The sequence below is a fragment of the Malaclemys terrapin genome, chromosome 5, assembly GCF_027887155.1.
Source record: "Malaclemys terrapin pileata isolate rMalTer1 chromosome 5, rMalTer1.hap1, whole genome shotgun sequence".
In the NCBI taxonomy this organism is placed as follows: Eukaryota; Metazoa; Chordata; order Testudines; family Emydidae; genus Malaclemys; species Malaclemys terrapin.
In genome coordinates, this window is record NC_071509.1 from 54,327,724 (window position 1) to 54,351,610 (window position 23,887).

Genomic DNA, 23,887 nt, shown 5'->3' on the forward strand with positions numbered 1-23,887 from the left:
GTGAGGCCTTACCAAACAGATTTCCCCTCCTCCCCCCAATACAACAAACCCTGAGGAAGGCCCTACACACATGAAAGTGTTGCTACCTTAATGAAAAATAACAGGTTCAACCATTACCTGAGTCTACATAGAGTAAGATTCAAAACAATTTTGTCTGAAGAGTGTACTCAAATGTATTATTTTTTAATTTCTCCCTCACACTCTCTCTCTGGTCTCCTCTCAAAATGTTATAGGGGACATTTTTCTCTTGCAAAACATTGATGGGATATGTTGATTTTCTTTTTTGGATGACCTGCGTTGTGCTGATGTTATATAGTCAGTGTAGTTTTTAAACTATCAACATGAAAGAAAAACAAAAATACTGTACTGAGTTGTTCACAAATAACTTTAACAACAGGCCTTGGCTATTTGATTGTGACTAACCCTCCTTTTTGGATTGCATAGCAGCAATTGTTCATTTAATTTTGAAGAAGGGAATTAATATTTTAAATAAAAATTAAAACTTAAGTGTTTAGTTGCAAACAACTAAACTAACCAGCTTTTTTAAAAGCACACCTGCACTATTGTGGATAAAATGTTAAATTACTCAAAACACAGGTCACTGTAATATCTTCTAGAGGAGTAAACACTACTTGGCTTTTCTTTAACTTTTGATTTATAATTTGGAACTCCTGGGCCTCAATCCAAGGCATACTGACTTGGTCTTCAGTTCTGTTTCATGTAACAATTTGTGAATTTTACAGTATTGAAGCATTTGCCTCATACAGCAAAAAAGCTGCCACTGAGTCCCCATATCAGGTTTTATCTATTTCCAGCCTGTTGCATTTAACTAGCCTGACCACTTTGATCTGTCAGGGAAAACATATTTAGAGCCTGCCTGATAAGAGTGTCTTTGATTTCACAAAGATTATATTGTGGCCTGCCCTCCCCCCATTTAAAATAAAACTCTTGAACAGCTGAATGAGATAAGCGTAAAGACTATTTCTACAGAGATCCTTTTAAAAAAACAACAAAAACACCCTAACCCCTCACAAACACAAATATGAAAGCAAGTTAAGATCATCCCTTTATGAATGAGATCAGTTACAGGAACAATCAGGCATGTAAAGATTCTGTTTCAGATCTGACATGTTTTCATTATAAAAACAGTTTCCTTTTGAAAATCTAAATGCTCTACAGAGATGTCTCAGATCTATGTGTTTCATTTAACAGTCCCATAATCACACATCCAGCTTGTTTATAGCGGGTGAGACACTGAAACCTTTAATCACGTTGCATAGTAGTGCCTTACTCTACAAGTAGTTTCACTGAATGAATTTTTATATTATATGTATGTGCTTATATATATTACACACACACACACTTATTCAGGTTACAAAAATCAAGCACTCAAAAGGTATGAAATGCTGGGATGAATGTTGCCTCTGCAACCTTAATTCAGCCCCCTTGTGTATATGCATTATATGATCACATACTATTTTTCCATAGGACCCCTACCTCATTCAGTGCACAGGATGGATGGTGCTCACTTAATGAGCAGCTAATCAATATTTTGTTTTCTCCTTATTGTTCAGTGTGTGGCCTTAGGTCTTATTTCCTGCACAGTATTCAGAATAATTTGCCAAAAGCTGGGAATGGGCCATGGGATGGATTACTTGATTATTACCTGTTCTGTTCATTCACTCTGGGGCACCTGGCATTGGCCCCTGTAGGAAGACAGGCTACTTTGGTCTGACCCAGTATGGCTGTTCTTATGTTCTTATTAATTTCCTCATGGGCTTTTCTATGGCTCTCATTACTATAGAATCTGAGTCTGTCTCAAACATTTGATATTTCTTTTCATAACACCTCTATAAACTGAGGTGGTGATACTATTCCCCTTTACAGATGGGGAACTGAGGCACAGGAAGATTAAGGTAAAAAAAAGTGTCCACTAATTTGGGGGGGCCAAATTTGAGATACTTAAGACCTGATTTTTTCAGAGTACTTGGCATTAGAGCACTGAGACACATTGCCAGTGGGTTTCACAGGTATCTGCTGACAGCAGAGGAGTGGTGAGACTCAGAAATCATGGGTTCCATTCCAGGCTCTAGAGGGGAATGTTCTCTAGTGAGCACAGACTCTTCTGATTGTTCTCCCCAGCACAGACCTCTTCGGTCTCATCACTTCCAACTTGCGCGCCCCCCCCCCATCATCTCCCTTCGCCCCCATCCCAATCTCCTTATTCAACCATTCCCAATCCCTTCTGGCTCTTTGTCCCCAGTCTTCCCAGCCAGACCCAGTTTTCCCCCTTCTAGATCCTCATCCCATCGGTCTCTCTTTCCTTCCACTTGGCCTTTAGTTGTCCAACTCCCTGCCTACAAAAATACTTCTTGGGTATTGAGCATTTACATCCTTTAGGCACACTCAGCCATAAGGTTTAATAAATTGCTGCTGGGCCAAATTCTGCCCTCAGTGATACCTGTGAATAGTGTAATTGAGGGCAAAATTTGGCCCACTACTCTATGTTAAAGTAACAAGAAGTCTGGTGGCACCTTACAGACTAATAGAATTATTTGGGCATAAGCTTTCGTGGGTCATAATGTGCCTTCACTGCTTGCCTGCCTGCCATTCATTTGTACATACTCTAACCTGCAATAGTGGTTGCACCCCTCCAAACTCAAAGCTCGCAGGAGCTGCAAGCACTAGTCATGTTGGTCTGCTACAGTAATCTTAGTTGGCTCAAAAGTCTGGGAGCCTCAGGGTTTAAGTACATTCCGATATCACTTATGCAGTTATGCCTGAGTGTAGCCACTACGGTGGTGGTGATTTAGAAACCCCAAAAATGAGAGACAGATCAGACGGGATTTCTATAACAGTCTGCTACAAAATTTGTACTTAGGTAGCAACATCCTTTAGGATGAGCATGTTTCAGGACCTTGTTTTGTCCACAGATTGTGTGCCCAGAATCCCTTTGAAGATAAATGCCTAGTCACTACTCTACAGAATGTCTTAAGAAACAAACAAACAGGGCTTTGCAGACTGTAACCACCTGAAGCATCCCTGGTAGATTAAGATATAATCCTGATGTTATCTGCTAACCATATGTTTCATGATCAGTAACAGACTATTTTCTAATTATTTCCACTGTATTGCTACTAAGTATCATGAGCACTGTATGCTATCTCTATAATCTCGATTTTATCTGGTAGTTTAAATTGTTCCGGAAAGCCAGTAACACAGTGGCAACATTCAGCCTTTCCACTAAAAACACTAACATTCAGGTTTGAGCAGCATATACAAATTAGAGATCTGCCCAAATGATAAAATTGGGATCTGAAACTGGGCCTCCCTTAAATTTGGAGGTGTTTGGATCCGGGGGTTTGGTTTGGGCCCATTCCTGATAAAATGTCAATATTGGGCACAATTTAAAAAGTAAAGTCAAGCATTCAAGTTTTAAAAAATTAACACTGGGCACTTAAGTCCCTCTTTAGGCAACTAATTCGATGGCCTGATTTTCAGAGGTGCTTAGCATGTGCAAATCCCACTAAGTCTGTGCAGGATGAGGCCCTTAGATCGTAAACTGTTGGGAGGGAGGGACCTTTTCTTCATACTCAGCAGTAAGTCACTAATCTTTAGTGTATACAAATAATAATGCTCCCCTTTGAAGTAAGGCAAGTATTATATATTTTCAGAGTGACGTGTTTACCAAAAGTTTTGCAGCAAATATTTAGCACTACACTCCTTGACTTCTCTCCATGTTATAGTTCTCAATAGGAATCATATTTACACAATCAGTCTGTGATTAAAGTTTTGCTGGCAGTTTTCACTGCTCACATTATAAATTGCTGTTTATTAAATTGTGTCCCCCTGTTCTTCAGGTAGGAGAAGTTATTTGAAATGCTGCATTAAATGATGTGTAATTCTGATCACTTCTACTGTCTGTGTTTTCAAAATGTCTGTTCTGATTTAATTTCCTTGTAAGATGTGCAATCAACATAAGAAGATAACAAGGATTGCTAGTAGCACACCAGTTGACATGGAGAGTTATATTCTCAGCCCAGGGCACAGAAAGTCTCACACACACACACACACACACACACACACACACACACACACCTCCCATTACTTTTTTACTGTCAATTGCATTTGGGTGTTAACTGAACATTGTGTTAAAAATGCAAGAGAATTCCCAACTACTAAGATTTTCAGCCAAGATGTAGTGCCAGATTTATGGCTCTGTGACAACAGCTGTAAGCCCTTTCCTAAATTAATCATTATAATGTTTACCAAGTGTCTAACATCAGTCAAAATAAATGCAAAAAGCATGAAGAAATATAGCATATTAATTCCAAACCACATTAGCTAGAGGTAGTCTAGCCAAAGATATTTAATTGACTTAAAAATTTAACCAAGAGAGTATGATGGAACCCTAAAGGAATACAGAATTTGGTAACCTATTAATATGGGGCAATATTTATAAAGGATATGTAGCCAAATTCTGATTTCAGAGTTGCTCCATGGAGTTATTTAGTTTTATTTCATGGTTAGTAGAATCTGAATATGTCCCCCAAAATTTTTACTTAAATAAAAAACCATCTTCATTTGTACAATACTGCCAGATCAATCACAATGGCTTCAAAACCATGTTATAGCCTTCAAAAACACTGTCCTTGGTTTAATTGTTGTATATAGTAATCCCATTAGGCTAATAAGCAAATTACATTGTATATTACATTTTGAAGACTAAAGCAAATTAGCTATTTTACAACAACAGCCATATAAAACACTGGCTACTTTCACAAAAAATAAGTCTTTTTGAGTTGGTTACTTTGATCAGAAGGCTGTTTTGTCAAATTCCATTTCCTAAAGATTTGTAACTTATCCTTAAGATAGAAGGCTACAAAAGCAAAACCTAACTTTATGGATCAAATTAGCAGGGAATGTCATAGCTTAATACAGAAAATAGTCTTACTTTCATTCAGTAAGATAGAGCGCCACTTTTCTCCCATAAAAATACAAAAATCCAGGTTAAGATAATACTTAAGCAGGAGAATGCTGAATCCAAAATACACTGGCTTAGCTACATATTTTTTTTCCTGGCAAGGAAAGACTACATTTCTGGGAATCCTTTTTTTTTTTTTTTTTTTTTAAATTAAAATAAACATATCACAGTACTTTCTGTTAAATAGCCTTACAGGTTACAGAGCATATAAATGAGCATTTGAAATGCAGTATATTGCATCTTGTGTGTGAACTTTTCACTTACATGACATGGTCTGTTCTCAATGAATGTGAAGTTAACTTAACTTTCCTTTATTGTGTCTCATCTTAAATCATTTTAGCTATTACTGAAGTACTTTCTATTCTAGCTTCTGCCTTTTTCTCTCCCTTGTGCTGGAAGGACAGCATAGAATTGCACCAAAGTTACAAACTTCTCTTCAGGACTTGGTTTTAACTTTGTAGAGCAGGGGTAGGCAACCTATGGCACGTGTGCCGAAGGCGGCACGCGAGCTGATTTTCAGTGGCACTCACACTGCCCGGGTCCTTGCCACCGGTCTGAGGGGGGCTCTGCATTTTAATTTAATTTTAAATGAAGCTTCTTAAATATTTTAAAAACCTTATTTACTTTACATACAACAATAGTTTAGTTATATATTACAGACTTATGGAAAGAGACCTTCTAAAAACGTTAAAATGTATTACTGGCACGCAAAACCTTAAATTAGAGTGAATAAATGAAGACTCGGCACACCACTTCTGAAAGGTTGCCGACCCCTGCTGTAGAGGCTGATGACATATGCATGTATTGGCCTACAGTGTTCAAGGCAGGAGTGGAAAAAATTACCAGACTTACTTTTATCTAGCTAGAGGCAGATATGAAAGATGGGGGAATAGGGCTCTACCCCAATGCAAGAAAGTGAAATCTTACACTGGAGAATGGAATTGTTTTTTTAACTGTGTCAGAATAAGATGTTGTAATAGGGTGGTTGGCTTTGTAGTCTAGAATACTTAAGGCAGAATTGTTAATGCCTTACTCATTCTGGTGATCAGTTACTTGCATGAGTTTTCCTACTAAACTCAGCTAGACTATTTGTGTAAGTAACTGCTCACCAATGCGAGTAAGGGATTAGCAATCTGGCTGTGAAGTAGCAATAGCACAGTTCTCAGAAAATCATCCCTGTTCACATTTGTGATGGAGACCATGATACAGCCATGTTAGCAACAACACTGTTTAAATACAGTTTTAGCCAGCATATTTCTGATTCTGCTATGGCTTAATTCAAGAACAGGTAGTCAAATCAAACAAGGAATTAAAGAGGCTGGTAAATGTTTGTCACGAAGATGGCCACTAGTTGCTTTTTAGCACTTAAAAAAAAAAAAATCCCAAACATATTTATATGACTTTTTAAATTAATATATACTGGCCATGGCTACTGGATAACAAAAGTCCTCAAATAAATGATTAATTAGTAAATGATTCAGTTGAGGTTATTCTTATCGCACATAAAGTGCTTTCTTGCAAAACAATATATTTCACTTACCTGCATAAGGCCTCAATGGCATCTCTGTCCAGAAAGTCATGCTCTCGCTTGACTAAAGTGATGTCAATGGGAAATAGGAGATCTGAAGGAAACAAGAGAGATGGGCAATCAAAGAGAATCTTATTCCCAAAAGTAACTCATTTCAAAGCAGCCAGCTGTCTCAGAGTCAGCTCACTAAGATGCAGGCAACCAGCTCCTCCAAGATATATTGCACATCTTACCATTTCAAATGCTAGAAAGAGATTTACTCCTCATGTAGAAACTTTTGCGTGTAGCTCTGATAACTGATAAATTCACATGCGTCATGGAAAAAATACTGAGCAAAGCAAAGATGATACAAGGAGAGACAGAGGGAGCAACAAGCTGAATGCAGCCATCTGCCTGTCATCAGAAGCTGCAACTGAGTCAAGCTAGCCTAGTTTAAAACAAATATTAGTACTTTGATCAAGCTTGTATACCTCACATTAAAGCAAAAGGTCAGCAAAATCAAAATCTCTGGAAAACAATGAAAAACAAAATCTCTCAAGCAATTTAATAGTCTGTCACCGTTATGACATTAAGGAGATATGAACTGAAATTTAAAAAAGCCAAACTGCTAAGAGCCCCATGCTGCCTCCATTCCCTAAAAGATTGTTTAGATAAACACTTTGGGAGAGCAAGGAGGAGGAAACAATGTTGTCAGTGTGCCCGGAATTTACTAGAGCTCTGAAACAGCACCCAGATAAATATTATTTACTGTCCTCCACAGATTCCTGAATGTCACAAGTCCTGACCCTGGATCCTTGCACAGTCAAAATTCCCACTGAAGCCACTGGCAGTTCTGAATGTTCAAGCAATACATGAACAGGCACTAAAGCTACTACTGCAGCTGTGTATTGCCTTTCTGACCACACAGATTTTGTAGAATAAGGAAAAGCAATTTGCTATAAAGATCTAATCTCCAAAAATCAGGAAGAGGGAGTTCAAGTGCTAAAATCAGCAGGGTCAAGACGAAATTGCCAACATGACCAGAGACAATGTAGACAATGTTACTTTTCATTAGACCAACAAATAACCTCTCTTATTAACTATTTGGTCTACATTTCCTTCAGGAACAGACAGACAATACCATTTTCTGAAAATTGTAAGGAATTTTTGCTTTTCTGCAGAAAACTGCAGATAATTCTTAATTTTAGCAAAACACAGGGCCTGAGCCCAGGTCCATTGAAATTAGTGGTTTTAATGAAAATTAAATTGGGGCTATAACATACAGGTGTTTTCCCATAAAACTTATGTTATACCCAATAGTTTCAGGCCCATTCTAGGAGTGCAGGACCCAAATGAACGGAGAAAATGTTAGCAAATTCTGGTAACAAGCTAGCTGTGTCTCCTATTTGGAGGTCTACGTCAAAGTTAATTTGAAAGCCTAATGAGGTGACTAGCAGAAGGGGGGGAGGGGAGAGGAAGATAGAATTCGTATCTTTCTTGTTTCTGCCTTTTTCTGGCAGAATGAATTTAAAAGGACAATAGTATATTGATTTTAAATAAGGATGGCTTTCTTTTTATAACAGAATAGGCCAAATTGTGCTCTTACTTGGGTGGTTCAATTGAATTCAAGCAGGATTTGGTCCTAAATCGGAAATCTCATAAAAGCCTGTAGTCTGCAGAAAAACAACTGCAAACAGATCCTGAAAATCACAAGCAAGGAATGTTTTGCGTACAAACAATTTCCTAGAGATTCTGCAGATCAGTAAAGCATGATCGAAATGAGGCTCAAAAGCACTAAGTTGCCTAAGAATCCAAACTTTTTCCAAATGTAAATCCCTGCCCCTTGGATTTTGACATTATTGAATCTATGGTCCCCACGCACACATCCCAAGAAAGTATGTTCTTCACATAGTGTCAGCACCAAAAGAGAGGAAACATAATAGAAGGAAATTTCATTTCTAAACAGGCGAACAAAAGAACTCCCAACTGCTGTCTTCGCAACTGCTATTATCTTCTCACATTGCCAATGCAGCTGCAAATTAAAGCTCAAATGGATCATTTTCAAGAGGGCCAGCTTAGCATTGGCTGCAATTTGCAACCATTATTCTCTGTAAATAGTGGATTGTCTATATACAGTGTTAAAACTAACAGCGGGGCATTTGGTTTTATGAATAAGAAGAGGCAGCTATGACAGTGCTTCATAACTTTGCTAGGATGCAAATAATTTTTATAAACAAAAAACAGATAAAAACAGCAAAGGACTTTCACTGTATCTTTTTAAAAATAGACTTTGCATTTTAGTAGCTTAAAAATGCTAAGTCAAATTCTGAAGTGCTTTTCAGACAAAATTGCCAGTGAAGTCAGAATTTTGCTGGAGTAAGGACCTCGAAAAAGTGGCAACGTAGAGTAATCCCTCAAACATACTGGCATTGAGTGTCTTGGGGGTTGAAAAATCTCCTCAGAGAGTTATCTTCAAATTAGTGTGTGTGTGTGCGTGCGCTCTCTCTTTCCCACAGAATAAGCCCTGCCCCCAAAAACCAACTCATGCCAGAGAACACACAGGAGGCAAGGGCCATCCATGAGGAGCCCAGGTGCTTACATACTGAAGTAGGGTTCCCAGATCCCTCTCTGTTTCCTGGCAGTGGCTCCACTGGAGGATCTTCTTTGGCTACAGATGCTAGTAAGAAGTGGGATTGGACAGGTGGATCCACTGTTGAAAAGATTCAACGGGCACTGTGTGAATGAAGGGTTGGGCACAGAACCTGTGGAAGCTACTGCAGTGAAGGACTGGGTTCTAAAATGAAGGACACTGATGGAGACATCTCCTGCCCCGAGGTGAATCCCCATGAACACAAAAAGTATAATACTTCTGCATGTTGAGCTTTGTTTAATTTGGCCCATTAACTAATCCTCACAGAACTCTGAAGTAGGTAAGTATTATTTGCCTCCGTTTCCCCAACTCTGAAACAGGGATAGAGAGGCCAGTGCTACCATTTAGGCAAACTAAGCGGTTGCCTAGAGCACCAAGATTTGGGGGTGCCAAAAAGCGGTGCCCCCAAATTTTTTTTTTACAGCGTTCCTACGCCCCATCCCTGAGCGCGCAGTTGCCACTCCACTTCTCCCCCTCCCAGGCTTGCAGCGCCAATCAGCTGTTTGGCACCGGAAGCCTGGGAGGGGAGGAGAATTAGAGCGGGGGCGGCGTGCTGGGGAGGAGGTGGAGCAGAGATGAGCTGGGGTGGGGAGCTGCCGCATGGGGGAAGAGAGGGGAGGGAAGCTGTCGGGTGGGGGGGGAGGGAGGGGCGCAAGGTGGAAGTTGCGCCTAGGGCGCGAAACTTCCTTGCAGCGGCCATGGGTCCATCCCCCGTACCAGTAAATTAATATCAGAGCTGGGACAAGAGGTCAAGTGTTCTTGGATCCCAGTCTTGTTCTCAGTTCTCTAGACCAGAGGTTGCCAAACTATGGTCAATGGAGCACTTGCTAGTTAGAGTGTTGATTACCCCTTCTTAGTTGCAGCTGCTAAAATAGCATCAGAGGTGCCAAAAATGAATTAAAAACTTTCTTATATTGTCATGTAATTAATTGCTATAATTGCCAAAGGCATGTTATGGGATCACAAATGGGAAGGGGAGGGGTCCATGAATGTCATTAAAATCTGCCTAAGAAACACTTTGGGAATCCCTGAATTAAACTAGAGATCTATGAAGTGAAACTATTTAAAATTGCCACCATGTCTGAGTGTCTTTGTAGGTTTTGGTATAAAGTCACCAACTTGTGTGTTTGCATGTGGTGGATGGTAGATACCAGCTCAGTACATGACCTGATAGCGCTTCAATTCTTCACACCCCACCCTTGTTCCATATTTGACACTCCATTTAGAAATTAATTATCCTGTCTAAACAATAAAGCACTGGTAAATTGATTACATAGAAAAATCAATGTCATCAACTCCACTACTTACCTTCGTAAAGCTGAGCATACTGTGGAAACCCTGCTGCTCGTAGCCAATCACACGCTTCCTTGGCCTCAATTTCTGGAAGAGAAGAGGAGCAAAAATACCGTCAGGTTAGTCATTTGCAAAGCAAAAAGTTCTTTTGTGCCATTTCCTTTGCTATGGTTACAAAATGAGCATGTAAATATTCAGCAAAATCCTAGCTGAAATAAAGCTTATTATTCTTCAGGCTTTGTTCTTTCACGTTTGATTTGCTTTTCCTTTTGTGATCAAACATCTTGAAATTGAAGCTACATTAATACTCCTCTCATATTTACAAGGTGCTCAATCCTAATATTTAAATAAACAAACAGATGAATGCGGTGGTATTATGGACAATTCTGTGCAGGTTTTTGTTAAAAACCAGAGAAACTGGGGTGCAATCAATGTGAACAGCATTAATTCAATAAATTGTGTAATCTCTTGGCATAGCTATTCTCTCTAGTCAGAAATACCTAATAAAGCTTATAATACCCTGTGCTTTAACATCATGTAGATAATACTGATAGACCAAAAGCCTAAGAACAACTGACACATTGTGTTGCAGCTCACTCAAGCTTATATTTACTACCCAGTTAAAACTGAGTAACACTGGAGGTATCTAAGCCATTTAGGAGTTACTCGGTTTGTAAGCAAATTATTCTCCCCAACTAACTTTTTTCTTGCCCTCCACCCAAAAATACCAGTACTTTGCAAAATGAAATAATTCACAATATGCACATGACACAGGGAGAAAGGAAATGTATATACAGATTACATATTATATTTTCTTGTCAAACATGTCAATATATCTAATTAATTTGGGTTCTTTATCCCAAAAGAAATAGAGAAGTTAATGTCTTGATAGGTCACAAGCCAGAAGAATGTAATGGATGTTAAGTTCAGCTCTAGGAGAGCATCACTTATGGATAAATCAGAACTGTATGGAGCAAGAAGAGTTCTCTTTCAACTGACAGAAAAATCTGAATCTAGTTTTGCTCTTCCAAACACTCAGGAAAATGATAAATCGGGAAATATTTTAGTATCTTGCTTAGAATAGATCGTAGCTAGGAGGTAATGGTCCATAATGAGAACTAAAAGGACAATATTGGTAATTCATACTCTTCATAGCAAACTGTTGCAGCTTGTTAACAAAAGAATCTAAGAGCAGGATTCTTACTAAGTTTGGTTAACCAGAAAGCCAAACTTAAAAATAAAGCAAATAGTGGTGATTTACTGAAGCATTTTCTCTTATCAGAGGCTTCAAGTTTATGGTCCATTTTTACTAAAAGAGATTAATCTCAAATTGATTAAGTTGGGCAAGTGGGGAAAAAAAATCAAAGCCAATTGCTTTGATGTTGAAGGTAATGAGCGGAGATCACTTGCCTTTTTAAGCTCTGCATATAAGCATTGCAAACCTAATAGGATACAGAGAAGCACTGTCTTTGCTTTAGCTTTTGACAATAATAGCTGATATAGAAATAAGAATTTGAAACTTATTGGTGTGGGAGGGGGTGTGTTCCAGAGCTGTTCTGATACACGTAATGTGTTTGGCTCTTTAACATTTTACTTGATCAAACAGGTGGTGAGCAATCAGAAATTCTTAATGTTTATCCGGCCTTGACTACATTCAGACTTCTTGATGGGCCAGAACAAAAAGGCTTAATTAGACACAAGTGACTAGACAATTTTGCCACCTACTTTGACTAGATACCATTGCTATCAGTACATGCCTGGAGTTTAATACAGCTGCTTCAGAATACGAGTTACGGCACATAGGTCTGGCAACAGTGAATTTAAAACAATGCCTCACTTGCATACTTAAAATCATAGTATGATTTTGACCCACATCCTAAAGATGCACACACAAAAGAAATAGTGAGCCTCTTTTGGGTCTCCAAAACGACAATTATTTCACTTACTCTGAGCTTCCAGATATATTGCAGAATTAAAAAGTAAGCGTTCTCTGGTTGGCTGAACATAGTATACTGCTGCTGTGCTAAGATGCGCATCCAAATCAAGACACTAAGGAGAGCCAAAGCACAACATTCAATATAAACAAATAATAAGAAATCCCTGCTCACTAAGAAAGACAGGCAAGTATTTGTGCAACTTGTGTTTGTTTCATCTTCAGATTAAGGGACCACATGAGAACAAGCACGTACAGCCACCTCCACCCAGCTATTCAAAAAGAAAAAAAATACTTCATTTCCAACTGTAAAGCATAATAAACTTGAGGCTTTACTCAGTGCTGGATTTTAATTTAGGCACAGTCCTGTGGTACGTGAAAGGATGCTGAGAGAAATCCCACACAAAGTTATTTCAAGACTCTGGTCTTGCTAAGGGTATGAAAGGCAACAACAAAATATTAATGGCCTCATAGAAAAGGGGTTCAGATGCAATGACAAATTATGAATCTGAAATAAATTCTTGAAAATACTTCAAAAACCCAGTGGTTCCAATATTTCTCATTTTTATAGGTTAGATCCTGCAGTATTCATTGGATTCAATTGAAGTTTTGCCTGACTAAAAGCTATAGAATTGGCCAGAATTTTAAAGGTATTTAGGTGCCCACAGATGTAGATAGGCACCTAATGGAATTTACAAAAGGATCAATGGGAGTTAAGAGCCTAGGATTCAGATTTTTAAAGATATTTAGGCACTGCAGAGCTCAGCACTGCAACATCTAACTGATTTGGGAGCCTAAATCTCATTTTTCAAAGGTATTTAGGCACTAAGAAAGCTAAATCTTATTGTGTCAATTCTGGTCAATGGAATTTTGGCTCCTCAGTGCCTAAATCACTCTTGAAAATTAAATTTAGACTCCTAAATCAGGTAGGTGTTGCAGCACTGAGGGCAGCAACACCTAGATACCTTTCAAAATCTGGCCTCTAGTAATTCTTGGTTTTCCCACAACAGCAGGAGAACTGTTATAAAGCACCTGAGTGAGTGCCTCTAAATCAAACAGGTTACAATAGTCGATGATGGATGTGAGATACCACCAAATGTTTAATGGCAGCATTCATTTAACACACAGACACTGTGCTATCTCAACTCTATCTCAAAGCATTCTGGGAAACTATGGACCAGTTCCTTGGCTCCTGTTCCAACTGTTTTGCACTGCAAATCAGCTGGAAAGCTACCCTAAAAAGGAAACCAGGTAGTGGAGTAGCTGGCTCTGTGCCACCTACTCCTACCATTCTGCAAAGAGCAGGTCAGGGAGGAGTATGTAGGCAGTGAAGCTGAGTGAACAGCATTCCAGCAGATCCTTGGCTGACAGAGTGGTTCCTATAGGACAGCTCCAGCTGGCATAACTTAGATCTGCCCTTAGAATGCTCTAAGTAATGTCTGGGACTCTTTCATTACAGCTGGCCCAGGATCAGAGGAATAGAAAGGTGGCTTAGGACCCATCTGTCCCCACCTCAGCATAGCTAGGCTCTATCAGCTAGAGGATGACAAGCAATATATAACATGAACTTCTGTTCAAAGAGATTTAAATACCAGGCTTTACAGGGATACTGCACAGTAGGAGAATCCAGCATATAGTTTGTGCTGAATAAACAGCTTATTAAACTGCTGATAACAGATTAGTTTCACTGCATTGCAAAGCTTGTTGTCTTACAGAATAATGACTAAATAGATGGAGAGCAGCCATTCCTGCCACAAATGAAGTGGGAGCCTTATGGGAAAATAAAAGGTTTTAGTTAAAAATCAGTGTGGAACAGCCAGGATATTTTCTCCTGGGCTGAGGACAACTGAAGCCCAGGCCCACCCTGCCCAGAAAAGTTTCTCCTCCCAGTCAGAATGATCACTCCTCAGGCTCTAGGCATCCCCAGCTGCCCTGGGCTCATACCCAGGTGGAGGTGAAAGGCGAGCCTGTATGAGTGCTGGTCGGGGAAGTGTGGATGGCTGCATCAGTGCCTGTCTGGGTGCTGGGGCACAGAGACAAAAGGAAAGGAAGGACCTGATGGGAATGGCCACTGGGATGATGCTGATGGCAGCCCTGTCTGGAGACAGCTGCTGAAGGCAGAGGGACACCTGTGGCCCTGCTTCTACATCTTTACCTAGGGTTACCATACGTCCGGATTTTCCCGGACATGTCCGGCTTTTGGGGGCTCAAATCCCCGTCCGGGGGGAAATCCCCAAAAGCCGGGCATGTCCGGGAAAATCAGGAGGGAGGGAGGGCTCGGCCGGGGCCTCTTTGGCCGGGCCGGTGCGGGGCCGGGCCGGGGTCGCGGGGCCGGGCGGGGAGCAGGGGGCGCGGTGCCGGGGGCCGGGCCGCCGGGGGGTGCGCCGGGCCGCGGAGCTGGTCCGGGGTCGCGCCGGGCCGCAGAGCCGGGCCGCTGGGGGGTGCGCTGGGCCGGGCCGCAGGGGTGCGCCGGGCCGCGGAGCCGGTCCAGGGTCGCGCCGGGCCGCGGAGCCGGGCCGCTGGGGGGTGCGCCGGGCCGGGCCGCGGGTGCGCGCCGGGCCGGGCCGCTGGGGGGTGCGCTGGGCCGGGCCGCTGGGGGGTGCGCCGGGCCGGGGGGCCGGTCCGGGAGCCGGTCCGGGGTCGCGGGGCCTGGGGGTGCGCCGGGCCGCGGAGCCGCGGGGTGCGCTGAGCCGGGGGGCCGGTCCGGGGCCGCGGGGGTGCGCCGAGCCGCGGGGTGCGCTGAGCCGGGGGGCCGGTCCGGGAGCCGATCCGGGGTCGCCGGGTTGCGGGGGTGCGCCGAGCCGCGGAGCTGCGGGGGTGCGCCGAGCCGCGGGGGTGCGCTGAGCCTGGGGGCCGGTTCGGGAGCCGGTCCGGGGTCGCGGGGCCGGGGGGTGCGGTCGGCCGGGGCCGGCCGGCACCCCAGGGCCCGAGCCGACCCAGGCTGGAGCCGCGGGGGGGCCAGCCTAGGCCGCACCTCCTCCCCCCCCCCTTTACCTGCTTCAGGCTTCCCGCGAATTAAATGTTCGCGGGAAGCAGGGGAGGGGGCGGAGACTTTGGGGAGGGGGCGGAGTTGGGGCGGGGGCATGGGCGGGGCTGGGGGCGGGGCCGGGGTCCCCTGGAGTGTCCTCCATTTGGAGGCACAAAATATGGTAACCCTACTTTACCTGAACCCAGAAAATCCAGGTTACAGGCCAGAGCCCTGGTTATAAATGGATTTCTGAGCATATTGTTGATGAGGGCTATCTTAATTAGAAAAGGGACATCAGTGGGGACACGGGGAGGGAGGGAACTTGCACAAATGATTTGAAACCATCTGCCAATCTGCTTTAGTGACACTTGTGTATAAAAGCCATAGCTTGTAACCTAATTTTCAATCTGCTTTAATTGTCCTTTAATACAGTTTTTCCATGATTATTAAATGTGTACTAACGCTGGTTGGAAATTGGTTTACAGCAGTGGTGGGCAACCTGTGGCCCACCGCTTCCCGCAGCTCCTATTGGCCAGGAACCGCGAACTGTGGCCACTGGGAGCGGTGGGTGGCCATGCCTGCAGACGGTCAACATTAGCAAAATGTCTCGCAGCCCACAATCAGATTACTCTGATGGGCCGCATGCAGCCTGCAGGTTGCCCACCACTGGTTTATAGTCTGACAGACAAGTGCAGTTCCTGTACTGCCCATGTCGCAAGGATGTGCTATTTCCTTTTTAAAGTAAGAAGTCTGCCACTAGCAATAGATTCAAATGCTCGTGTCAATAAAAACCATTATTTTAGACTACAAAATTCCATATTTTCACATGGCAAGAAATAGGTGACCTTACCTGTGGCCCTTCTGACAGAATCTGCCCTGTGCTACTTCTCTTCAAGCAATGGAAAGCTTTTGGTGTGAAAAACATTTTTTAAATTTCCCAATACACAAGAAATTATTTTAGAAACTAAAAATACAAAGGAAACACAATGAAGTCTTTATTCTTGGGCTTTCTATCAGCAAACAGCAGGCAAATGTGTTAAAGAGGAAACAGGAAATTTTTATTGGAAACAGTTTTATTTGTTAGTCTGTTTCACAAAGGAGACCTATATATTTAAATTAAGGTTAAGAGTTCCTTTTGTATGGGGCTGGGAATCATTAGGCCACATTTACACATTTCCTGGGGTGCTAAGATGACCCAATCCTCCTCCAAAGCAATAAGTACAAACAGGAATTCTTAACCCTCCCTTCATTTTATTTAACTTCGAATTGTGTTGATTCCTGAAGATGAGAGTTTGCAATACTAAAGCATCAAGGAAAAATCCCTTAATTCTCATATCATTTGACACTGTGATTTCAAAATGGAGTGCTCAAAGGGTCTACAGACTTTGCTTTGTTGGTACCAGATTATAAAAATCAAAAAATGGTATATATCCTGCTCCAGAAGTTAATTTATTTTTAACAGGAAAATTCACAACAGTTCTATTTGAACACAGGAAAGAAAAAGTGTTGATCTATCCAATACTCCCAAATGGTTTTCAGGTTTTTATAATTCTCATTAATCCATGAACTTCTGGCAAAGGTTTACACATTGGTACTTTTGCAGCCCCATGCAACCAGGTGCAAACCTCATACACCTGCAGAAAGACATAAATCAGCTCCCTTTAAGCACCAAACAGAATGTAAGCAATTATTCCAAGCAGATGGTTTCCCCTGGCCTGAACTCAGACACCCTTATGGTCTTATTGGCTCCTCTAAACATCAGTGAAGCTCTGCTTATCACTCCTTTTGGCTGCATCAAGGTGGCTGGTTTTACAGAGCTGCTATGAAGTAGAACAGAATCACCGCTATTTCATATCAGCGGATCTTAACAAAAGCTTGGCTTTGCTGTTGAGATCAGAGTCTGGAACAACCCTAGCACATAGATACTTGGGGAAGCTGTGCGGGGAAAAAAAATTCACTTCTTCTTTCCTTAATCCATAAACAGACTAATAAATTCTAATTTTGACTCACTTTTCTGCCCAAAAAATATTTTTTGCAAAATAGTTAACAAAATAACCTTCATGGACTAGCTACCACAAGAGACCTATGCAAGGATGTACATTAACCAAAATCAACTTCCCCAAGACTCCTAGTGATGTCAGATACTAGAAATGATATCACAATTACTTCAATACACAGAATTCTCTAAGGTACGGGATTTATACTGCATGGATGCAGTACAAAGGGATTCTGCTCCCTGCAGTTCTCCCATTAAAATAGTTAACATCTTAATTTTTGGCACAGTTTTGGAAAGTTTCTGGTCAGTACCAAACCAGTGTCTTGAACTATTCAAGAAGTTCTGAACTGTTACTTTGCAGAGGCTCATACCCTGGCAGATGTCGTCCCAGGTTAATGCCTGTCCCTCTTAGGATGCAAAATGACAACCACGGTGCAATATAGAAAGCAAACATTTCTCTGGGTATTTGAATTACATTCCTGCCAAATATTAGGAAATTACCATTCTAAAGTTAACTTTCAGGCCAGGATCACCACATCCACAAATTCTCTTTCATAACCTCAGATAAAATTCTCAAAACTACACAGTTAACTACTCCTCAGTACGAACGCAGCAGAGGAATTATCAGTTCAGTGCTGCGCACCTTCCAAGAAAACAACATTGTTTTTTGGCAAGTGTCAACAGTTTAAAAAAAAAAAAAAAAAAAAAAAACACCCCAAAATGTATATAAATGAAAAAAATCAGTATTTTGTTATCATAATTATCTTAATATAAATGTTGAAATTTGTTAAAAATGTCAATGAACATTCAAACAAAAAATAAATAATTCTGAAAAGCCTGATAAAGGTTCTTGCTCAAAGGTTGATTTTAATCAATTCTTATTACAACAGTGACAGGACAATAGAGTTAAACTTAATTATACTGTGTCCCTTTTATTGTAGGTTTGCACTACTGATAACTTTTTAAAACATCATGGGCCAAATTCACCCCTGGTTAATGCGATTGTCATTAGATGAATTTGGTCCTTGTGTTTAATTTGCAGGGTCTGAAGAAAAGCTAAAAATATAGCCTTTCCTGAGGTTTCCTCCCTCTTCTGCATCTTTAAAAACACACAAGAAATTTTGCAAAATGACTATTTTAATACTCCCTTGAATTTCACTTTGCTTCAACCTATTTTGATTTACGTTCAGCTGGGGTGTGTGTCAATCTCCATTTAACTCTGCATACTTCAATAGTCAAGTCAAACTAATAAAGATGCCTGTACAGATTTCTTTGATTTTCACTATATTTCTTGTCAAACACTTCTGAAAAAAAATGTGTAAGGTCTTTGAAAGGGAAGATGTGTGGCACCACCTCCTTTCCCTTCCTCAGATTAGCAATGCCTGGGGTTTTTGAACAAACATGCTGCTTTCTAATAATAAAAGCCCTAGAAGGAGGAGAAAAAAAAAACCCACTCAAATATTTCTCGATGAGCTGATGACAACTGAAAAACACTCTTCCTGTGTTATTGACTGGCTTTGTGTCAAGCACTGGAGGGGATTTTCAAGTTATGGAGATATTTGGAACCCTGTAGCAAGGCTCTAACTATGCTGTTCAAGTTATGTATAAACCACACCACATTTGGAGAAGCAACAGAAAATGTGTGGAATTCATTGTGGTAATAGAGGGAGAAGAGAGTAGAATGAAAGGAACCAGATTTTTAGGATCCTCCTTTGGGATCCTATATTGATGTTTTCTCTGAAAGCCTGAGTACAATTTTTAAACAGAACTTTTTATAAAGATACCAGCCCCCACTACTTATTCAGAGTCAGAGTGAGCAGCTCATTTCTATAGCGGGTGCTTTAAAGTTTACTTTCTTGCATAATGACAACAGCCAAATTTTAACATTAGTTTCCAAATGCATTAACCCATCTCTGTTTCTTAGCTCCATTTATTTTTTCCTATAAATTATACCAAGATAAATCATATAATAGTTTTTATTGCATATTGATAATAGCAAGCAACACATGAAATATAATATTGACCTCATGCATCAAACTCTGATTGACTCATGATCAAAATTCTCTTTTCCACAGTCTTGGGTATATAAAATTATTTCAAAAGTTTTTCAGGCCAGTCTCTCTCTCTCTCTCTCTCTCTCTTTTTTTAAAAGGACATGGATTAACAAAGAAAAGGAAACTGATTTTGATGTAAAATGTTTCAGTTTCATTTAAGACCTGATCTAAAGTCCACTGAAATCAGTCTTTCCATCACTTCAAAGGGCTTTGGATTGGGTGCTAGCCTAGAGCAATCCTTGTTTTCAGAAGTGCAAGGGGATAAAGGTAAGAAATCTCTGTATGGTCTATTTCCATCTCCTTCCCCACGGATTCTGACCATGACTGGGAACAATCGAGCTCTTAGTGGTTTATGTGATCTTCCCAAATCTGGATAAAAATAATAAAACCTGGCATTGGCAAAAGTGATCACTTTACTTTCAAATTTGCCAATGGGGCAAACTGATGTATAGTTGGTTTACTTTTAATAGGTTGGAAGGAGAGTGTGAGGGGGAGAAAGAATATCACTGCTGGTATTTTGGCACTACTCACTGAAGGTTACAGTCCACTCACCTGTACGTATTGTTTCTCTTTATAAAGATTATGCATAAAGTCTGCAAGCATGAATATGTCTCCTCTGCCTAATCCTTAATTCAACACAGATTTATTAGCAGTTAAGAAATCAGAAAAGCCCATTTTATCCTCCTTGAGACACTGTCAACACACACCACAACTCACCATAAAGCATAGTTGTACACCAGGAACATCAGTGATACACACATGTTTATTGCATGTTGGCCACATTAAACTGTGTACATCCCTCCCTTCACACAAAGAGGGCATGAAAACAAGTTAAAATACGGTGTAATCTGATGTTTACTCTAACATTGTAAATAACCAAAAACAAAACTTATTTAACAAGTTTGTTTAGAATGGACTATTATAATCTGTATGTTTCCTTTACAATGAACTATTGTGTTCATGTGCTAAAGAGGTTCTCCCCTCCCTGAGATTTTAAGGAAGGGCTTAAGATGTGGGGACATAAGCTACCCAATGAGCATCCATGTGAGGTATGGAAAAAAATTTGGACACTTCAATTTTTATCTGGCCTGACTATTGGCCAAACGATAATATAGGGCAGTGGTGGGCAACCTGCGGCCTGTCAGGGTAATCCACTGGCGGGATGCGAGACGGTGTTTACATTGACCGTCCGCATGCACGACTGCCCGGAGCTCCCAGTGGCTGAGGTTCGCCGTTCCTTGCCAATGGGAGCTGTGGAAAGCAGCAGCCAGCCTGCGCCGCTTCCTGCAGCTCCCATTGGCCAGGAACAGCGAACCGCGGCCACTGGGAGCTGCGGGCGGCCATGCCTGCAGATGGTCAATGTAAACACTGTCTCGCGGGCTGCATGCGGCCCGCAGGTTGCCTACCACTGGTATAGGATGATGGCAGGCAAAGAATTATTAAGGAGGAAAACCAGACAGTCACCTCTTGTGCTTGGCATGCCAAAGGAGCCATGCTGGCAGGTTCCAGAGTGAGAACATCCAATCCTTCTCAAAAGACCTTGGAGTAAAAGTGGAGAAGAACAAATGGATGGAGGGAGTAGAAAACCTCGTCCCTGTTCTCCACCCCCACAGAAGTGCCTGATTACTATGGCATCTGGACATAGACTGAAAGTCTATCAACAGAACTGCCTCCAAAGGCAGCAATAACAGTCCCCCTCTCTCCCCCAAACATCCCAACCTACAAGATCCATAAATCAGCATAGTCTAAGCCAAGATCAAACCAAGAACTTGTACTGCAAGCAAAAGGTCAGCAAGCAAACTCAGGCTCTAGGGAAAGCAAGAGTGAACAAGTCCCACAGCCATAGAGCCTCCACTGAGAATGCCTGCATCAGAGCTCAAGACTTCAAATCTAGAGACCACTGAAAGCAGCCCCCAGCTGATTTCAACTGTCACAATGGTGACTCAGAAGAGAAGCATCTGATCGCTAGCTAGTCAGGTCTCACTACACCTGTCTTCAGCCTTGCCAATATAGGGGCTATTCTACGAGTGTACAGGGACTAGCACAGTGGGGCCTCAATCCCCAAACAGGGCCTGTAGGTGCCACTACAATATAAATACATAATACTAGTCATGCATTATCACACAATCTTTAACTACGTAGTCACATACTACTTTTCCCCACACGTACATGATCAGCAGAAGCCAGACCCTTCAGATGTACAGCACAGACCTCTTCCATTTTGGTTACATTGTTATTCTCAATGGGGGCTAGCCCCTAGCGGGGAACGCAACACACAACTATTTGTGAGACCGTGGATATCAGGATTCCATTTCTTTTCTACAAGTTTGTCAGCTAGTGGTTAGAGCAATGCTTAGTGATAAGCCAGCCAAGCACACATTTTTGCCACATTATTCTGAAAAGCAGCACGGCTGAGTGGACAAGACTTAGTTCAGTTATATTAGGGACCTGGTCTCTAGTCCCACTTCTGAAAGAAATGCTTAATAGTAAGGGTTTTGAAGAAATATAAACACCTGTCAATGGAAGAGATGAGCTTTGAAATTATGGCTTCCTGGCTCCCAGTTGGGTGACCACTCCCTAAAAGAAAGGCTATTTAGACAGTAACTCTTTTGGCTTGGTGGTGCTGCAACACAAGGAGGCTGATTCACCCAGAATATAGCGCATACTGTGAAATCCAGGACTCTTGAAAGGTCTGGACCCTAAACCATACATACCTTCGGGCTTCAGTATTTTAAATTATTGTTTGGTGCAACCACTTCCATTACCCAAAATGTCTCTTCCTTCAAGAAGGATTCGTTTAATATACATATTTATAATGAAGTTATATAGTTTTGATTGCTTCTCATGAAAATTGCTCTTTTAAGAAGCCATTCCTTTAACAGATATCAGAGTGGGCTCCACTATTTAATCTGAAGACTAAAACCAAACTCCTACTATACAAGTTGAAGATAAAAGTACAGATTTTTATTACGGATAAAAGCGTTTAGACATGGCTGATAAACTCAGAAGCAGTTCCTGGAAGAGAGTGTTGCTCACCAAAGCCACTGCAAGGCTGAGATAAGGTAACTTCCATAATTGCACTTTTAATATGCCAGGCGACAAATTGGCTTTTCTTTGAGCAAGTATTTAGGAAATAGAAACTTCAGATATGTTATGGAGAGAGTTATAATAACGGGTTTCAATGTAGCCAAATAAAGTCCACTTGAAAAATACCTTGCTTAATATTACCGAACTAAAGGCCAAACCTTGTATCAAGTAAGAACTACAGAAGGGCCTAAATGCAGTGGAGACATTGATCTGTTGCAGGGGGACAGGGAGACTTTGGCACATCTGAAGAAGAGGACTTCATGCAATGCAGGTGTAACACTGACAGACCCCGGTCATCAGTGGGTGGGATTGAACTTTGGGCCTCCGGAGCTTAAAGCATGAGTCTCTACCACATGAGCTAAAAGCCAACTGGCTCTTAAATGAGTCTGCTCTACAGCCTTAGCTAACTCTCCAAGTAGTCTTGGTGCCACTAGATGGGACAGAACATCACACCCAGAAGGTGTGCGTTACATACTTCCCCTAGCTGAGGAAGCACATCCCGAGCTTCAGAGACTTCCCAGTTGAAATCCCGGACGAGCCCCCACTTGTAACGCCAACAGACCCCAGTCGTCGGCGGGTGGACTGGATTGAACCTGGGACTTCTAGGCGCTTAGTGCATGAGCCTCTACCGCATGAGCTAAAAGCCAACTGGCTCTTAGCTAAGGCTGTAGAGCAGACTCATTTAATCTCTCTCTCTCTCAGTGGTCTCAGTGCCACTAGATGGGACAGAACAGTGGTGGGTTACACAGGCTCTTTGTTTCTCAGTGTGTATGGGGAGCTTAGGGTGAGGTACAACCACAGCATCTGTGACACTGGCTGTTTTCTCACATAGCAGGGACATACGTTCACAGGGTTTTTTGTAACCCTGAAGCTGCAGTAGATTGCCATGGAATAGCTCTATGGGCCACTACAGACTCCAACTATAGAAGATATATGGCTACTATAGACTCCAACAGATTTTTTTTATGCGTGCTGTCCTCGGTGTGTGGTCTTCAGCTGTATGCAAGGAAGAGGATTTGGAGGAAGATTTTCAAAAGCACCAAAGCTATTTAGGTGGAACAAATCTCAGAGAAAGTCAATGGAAAAATAGTCCACTTAAATCCCTTGGGTGCTTTTGATAATCTCCCCCTTGTCCATAAGTGGGCTAGTGTGGAATGTCTATTTCTGGGACGAAATGTCAATCCCATGTGACCCACCACAACTGTTCTCAAGAGAAATACATACACCTCTATTTGAGCTTGGACACTATTTGAAAGAAAATCCTTCATAACAAATAATAATGCTTAGTACTTACACAGCTCTACTCATCCACAGATGTTAAAATGCTTCCTAAAGGTGTGTATTACTATCCCCAATTTTAAGATAGGGAAACTGAGACAGAGAACTTAAGTAAGTTCACTCATGGTCATATAGGA

General features: G+C 41.6%; 1 protein-coding gene across 2 annotated transcripts in view; it reads right to left on the bottom strand.

Annotated features, from left to right (window-relative positions):
• The window catches only part of DLC1 (DLC1 Rho GTPase activating protein), a 417,446-nt gene that overhangs the window by 23,753 nt on the left and 369,806 nt on the right, over window positions 1-23,887 (bottom strand). The window contains exons 6-7 of one of the 2 annotated variants that reach the window (XM_054029697.1): window positions 10,450-10,521; window positions 6,525-6,606 (exon numbers count right to left, since the gene is read on the bottom strand). In XM_054029697.1, the coding sequence (XP_053885672.1) occupies window positions 6,525-6,606; window positions 10,450-10,521 (154 nt within the window). Of the gene's footprint in view, window positions 1-6,524; window positions 6,607-10,449; window positions 10,522-23,887 lie in introns of those variants that run through there. The other variant, XM_054029698.1, reaches the window with a different exon arrangement.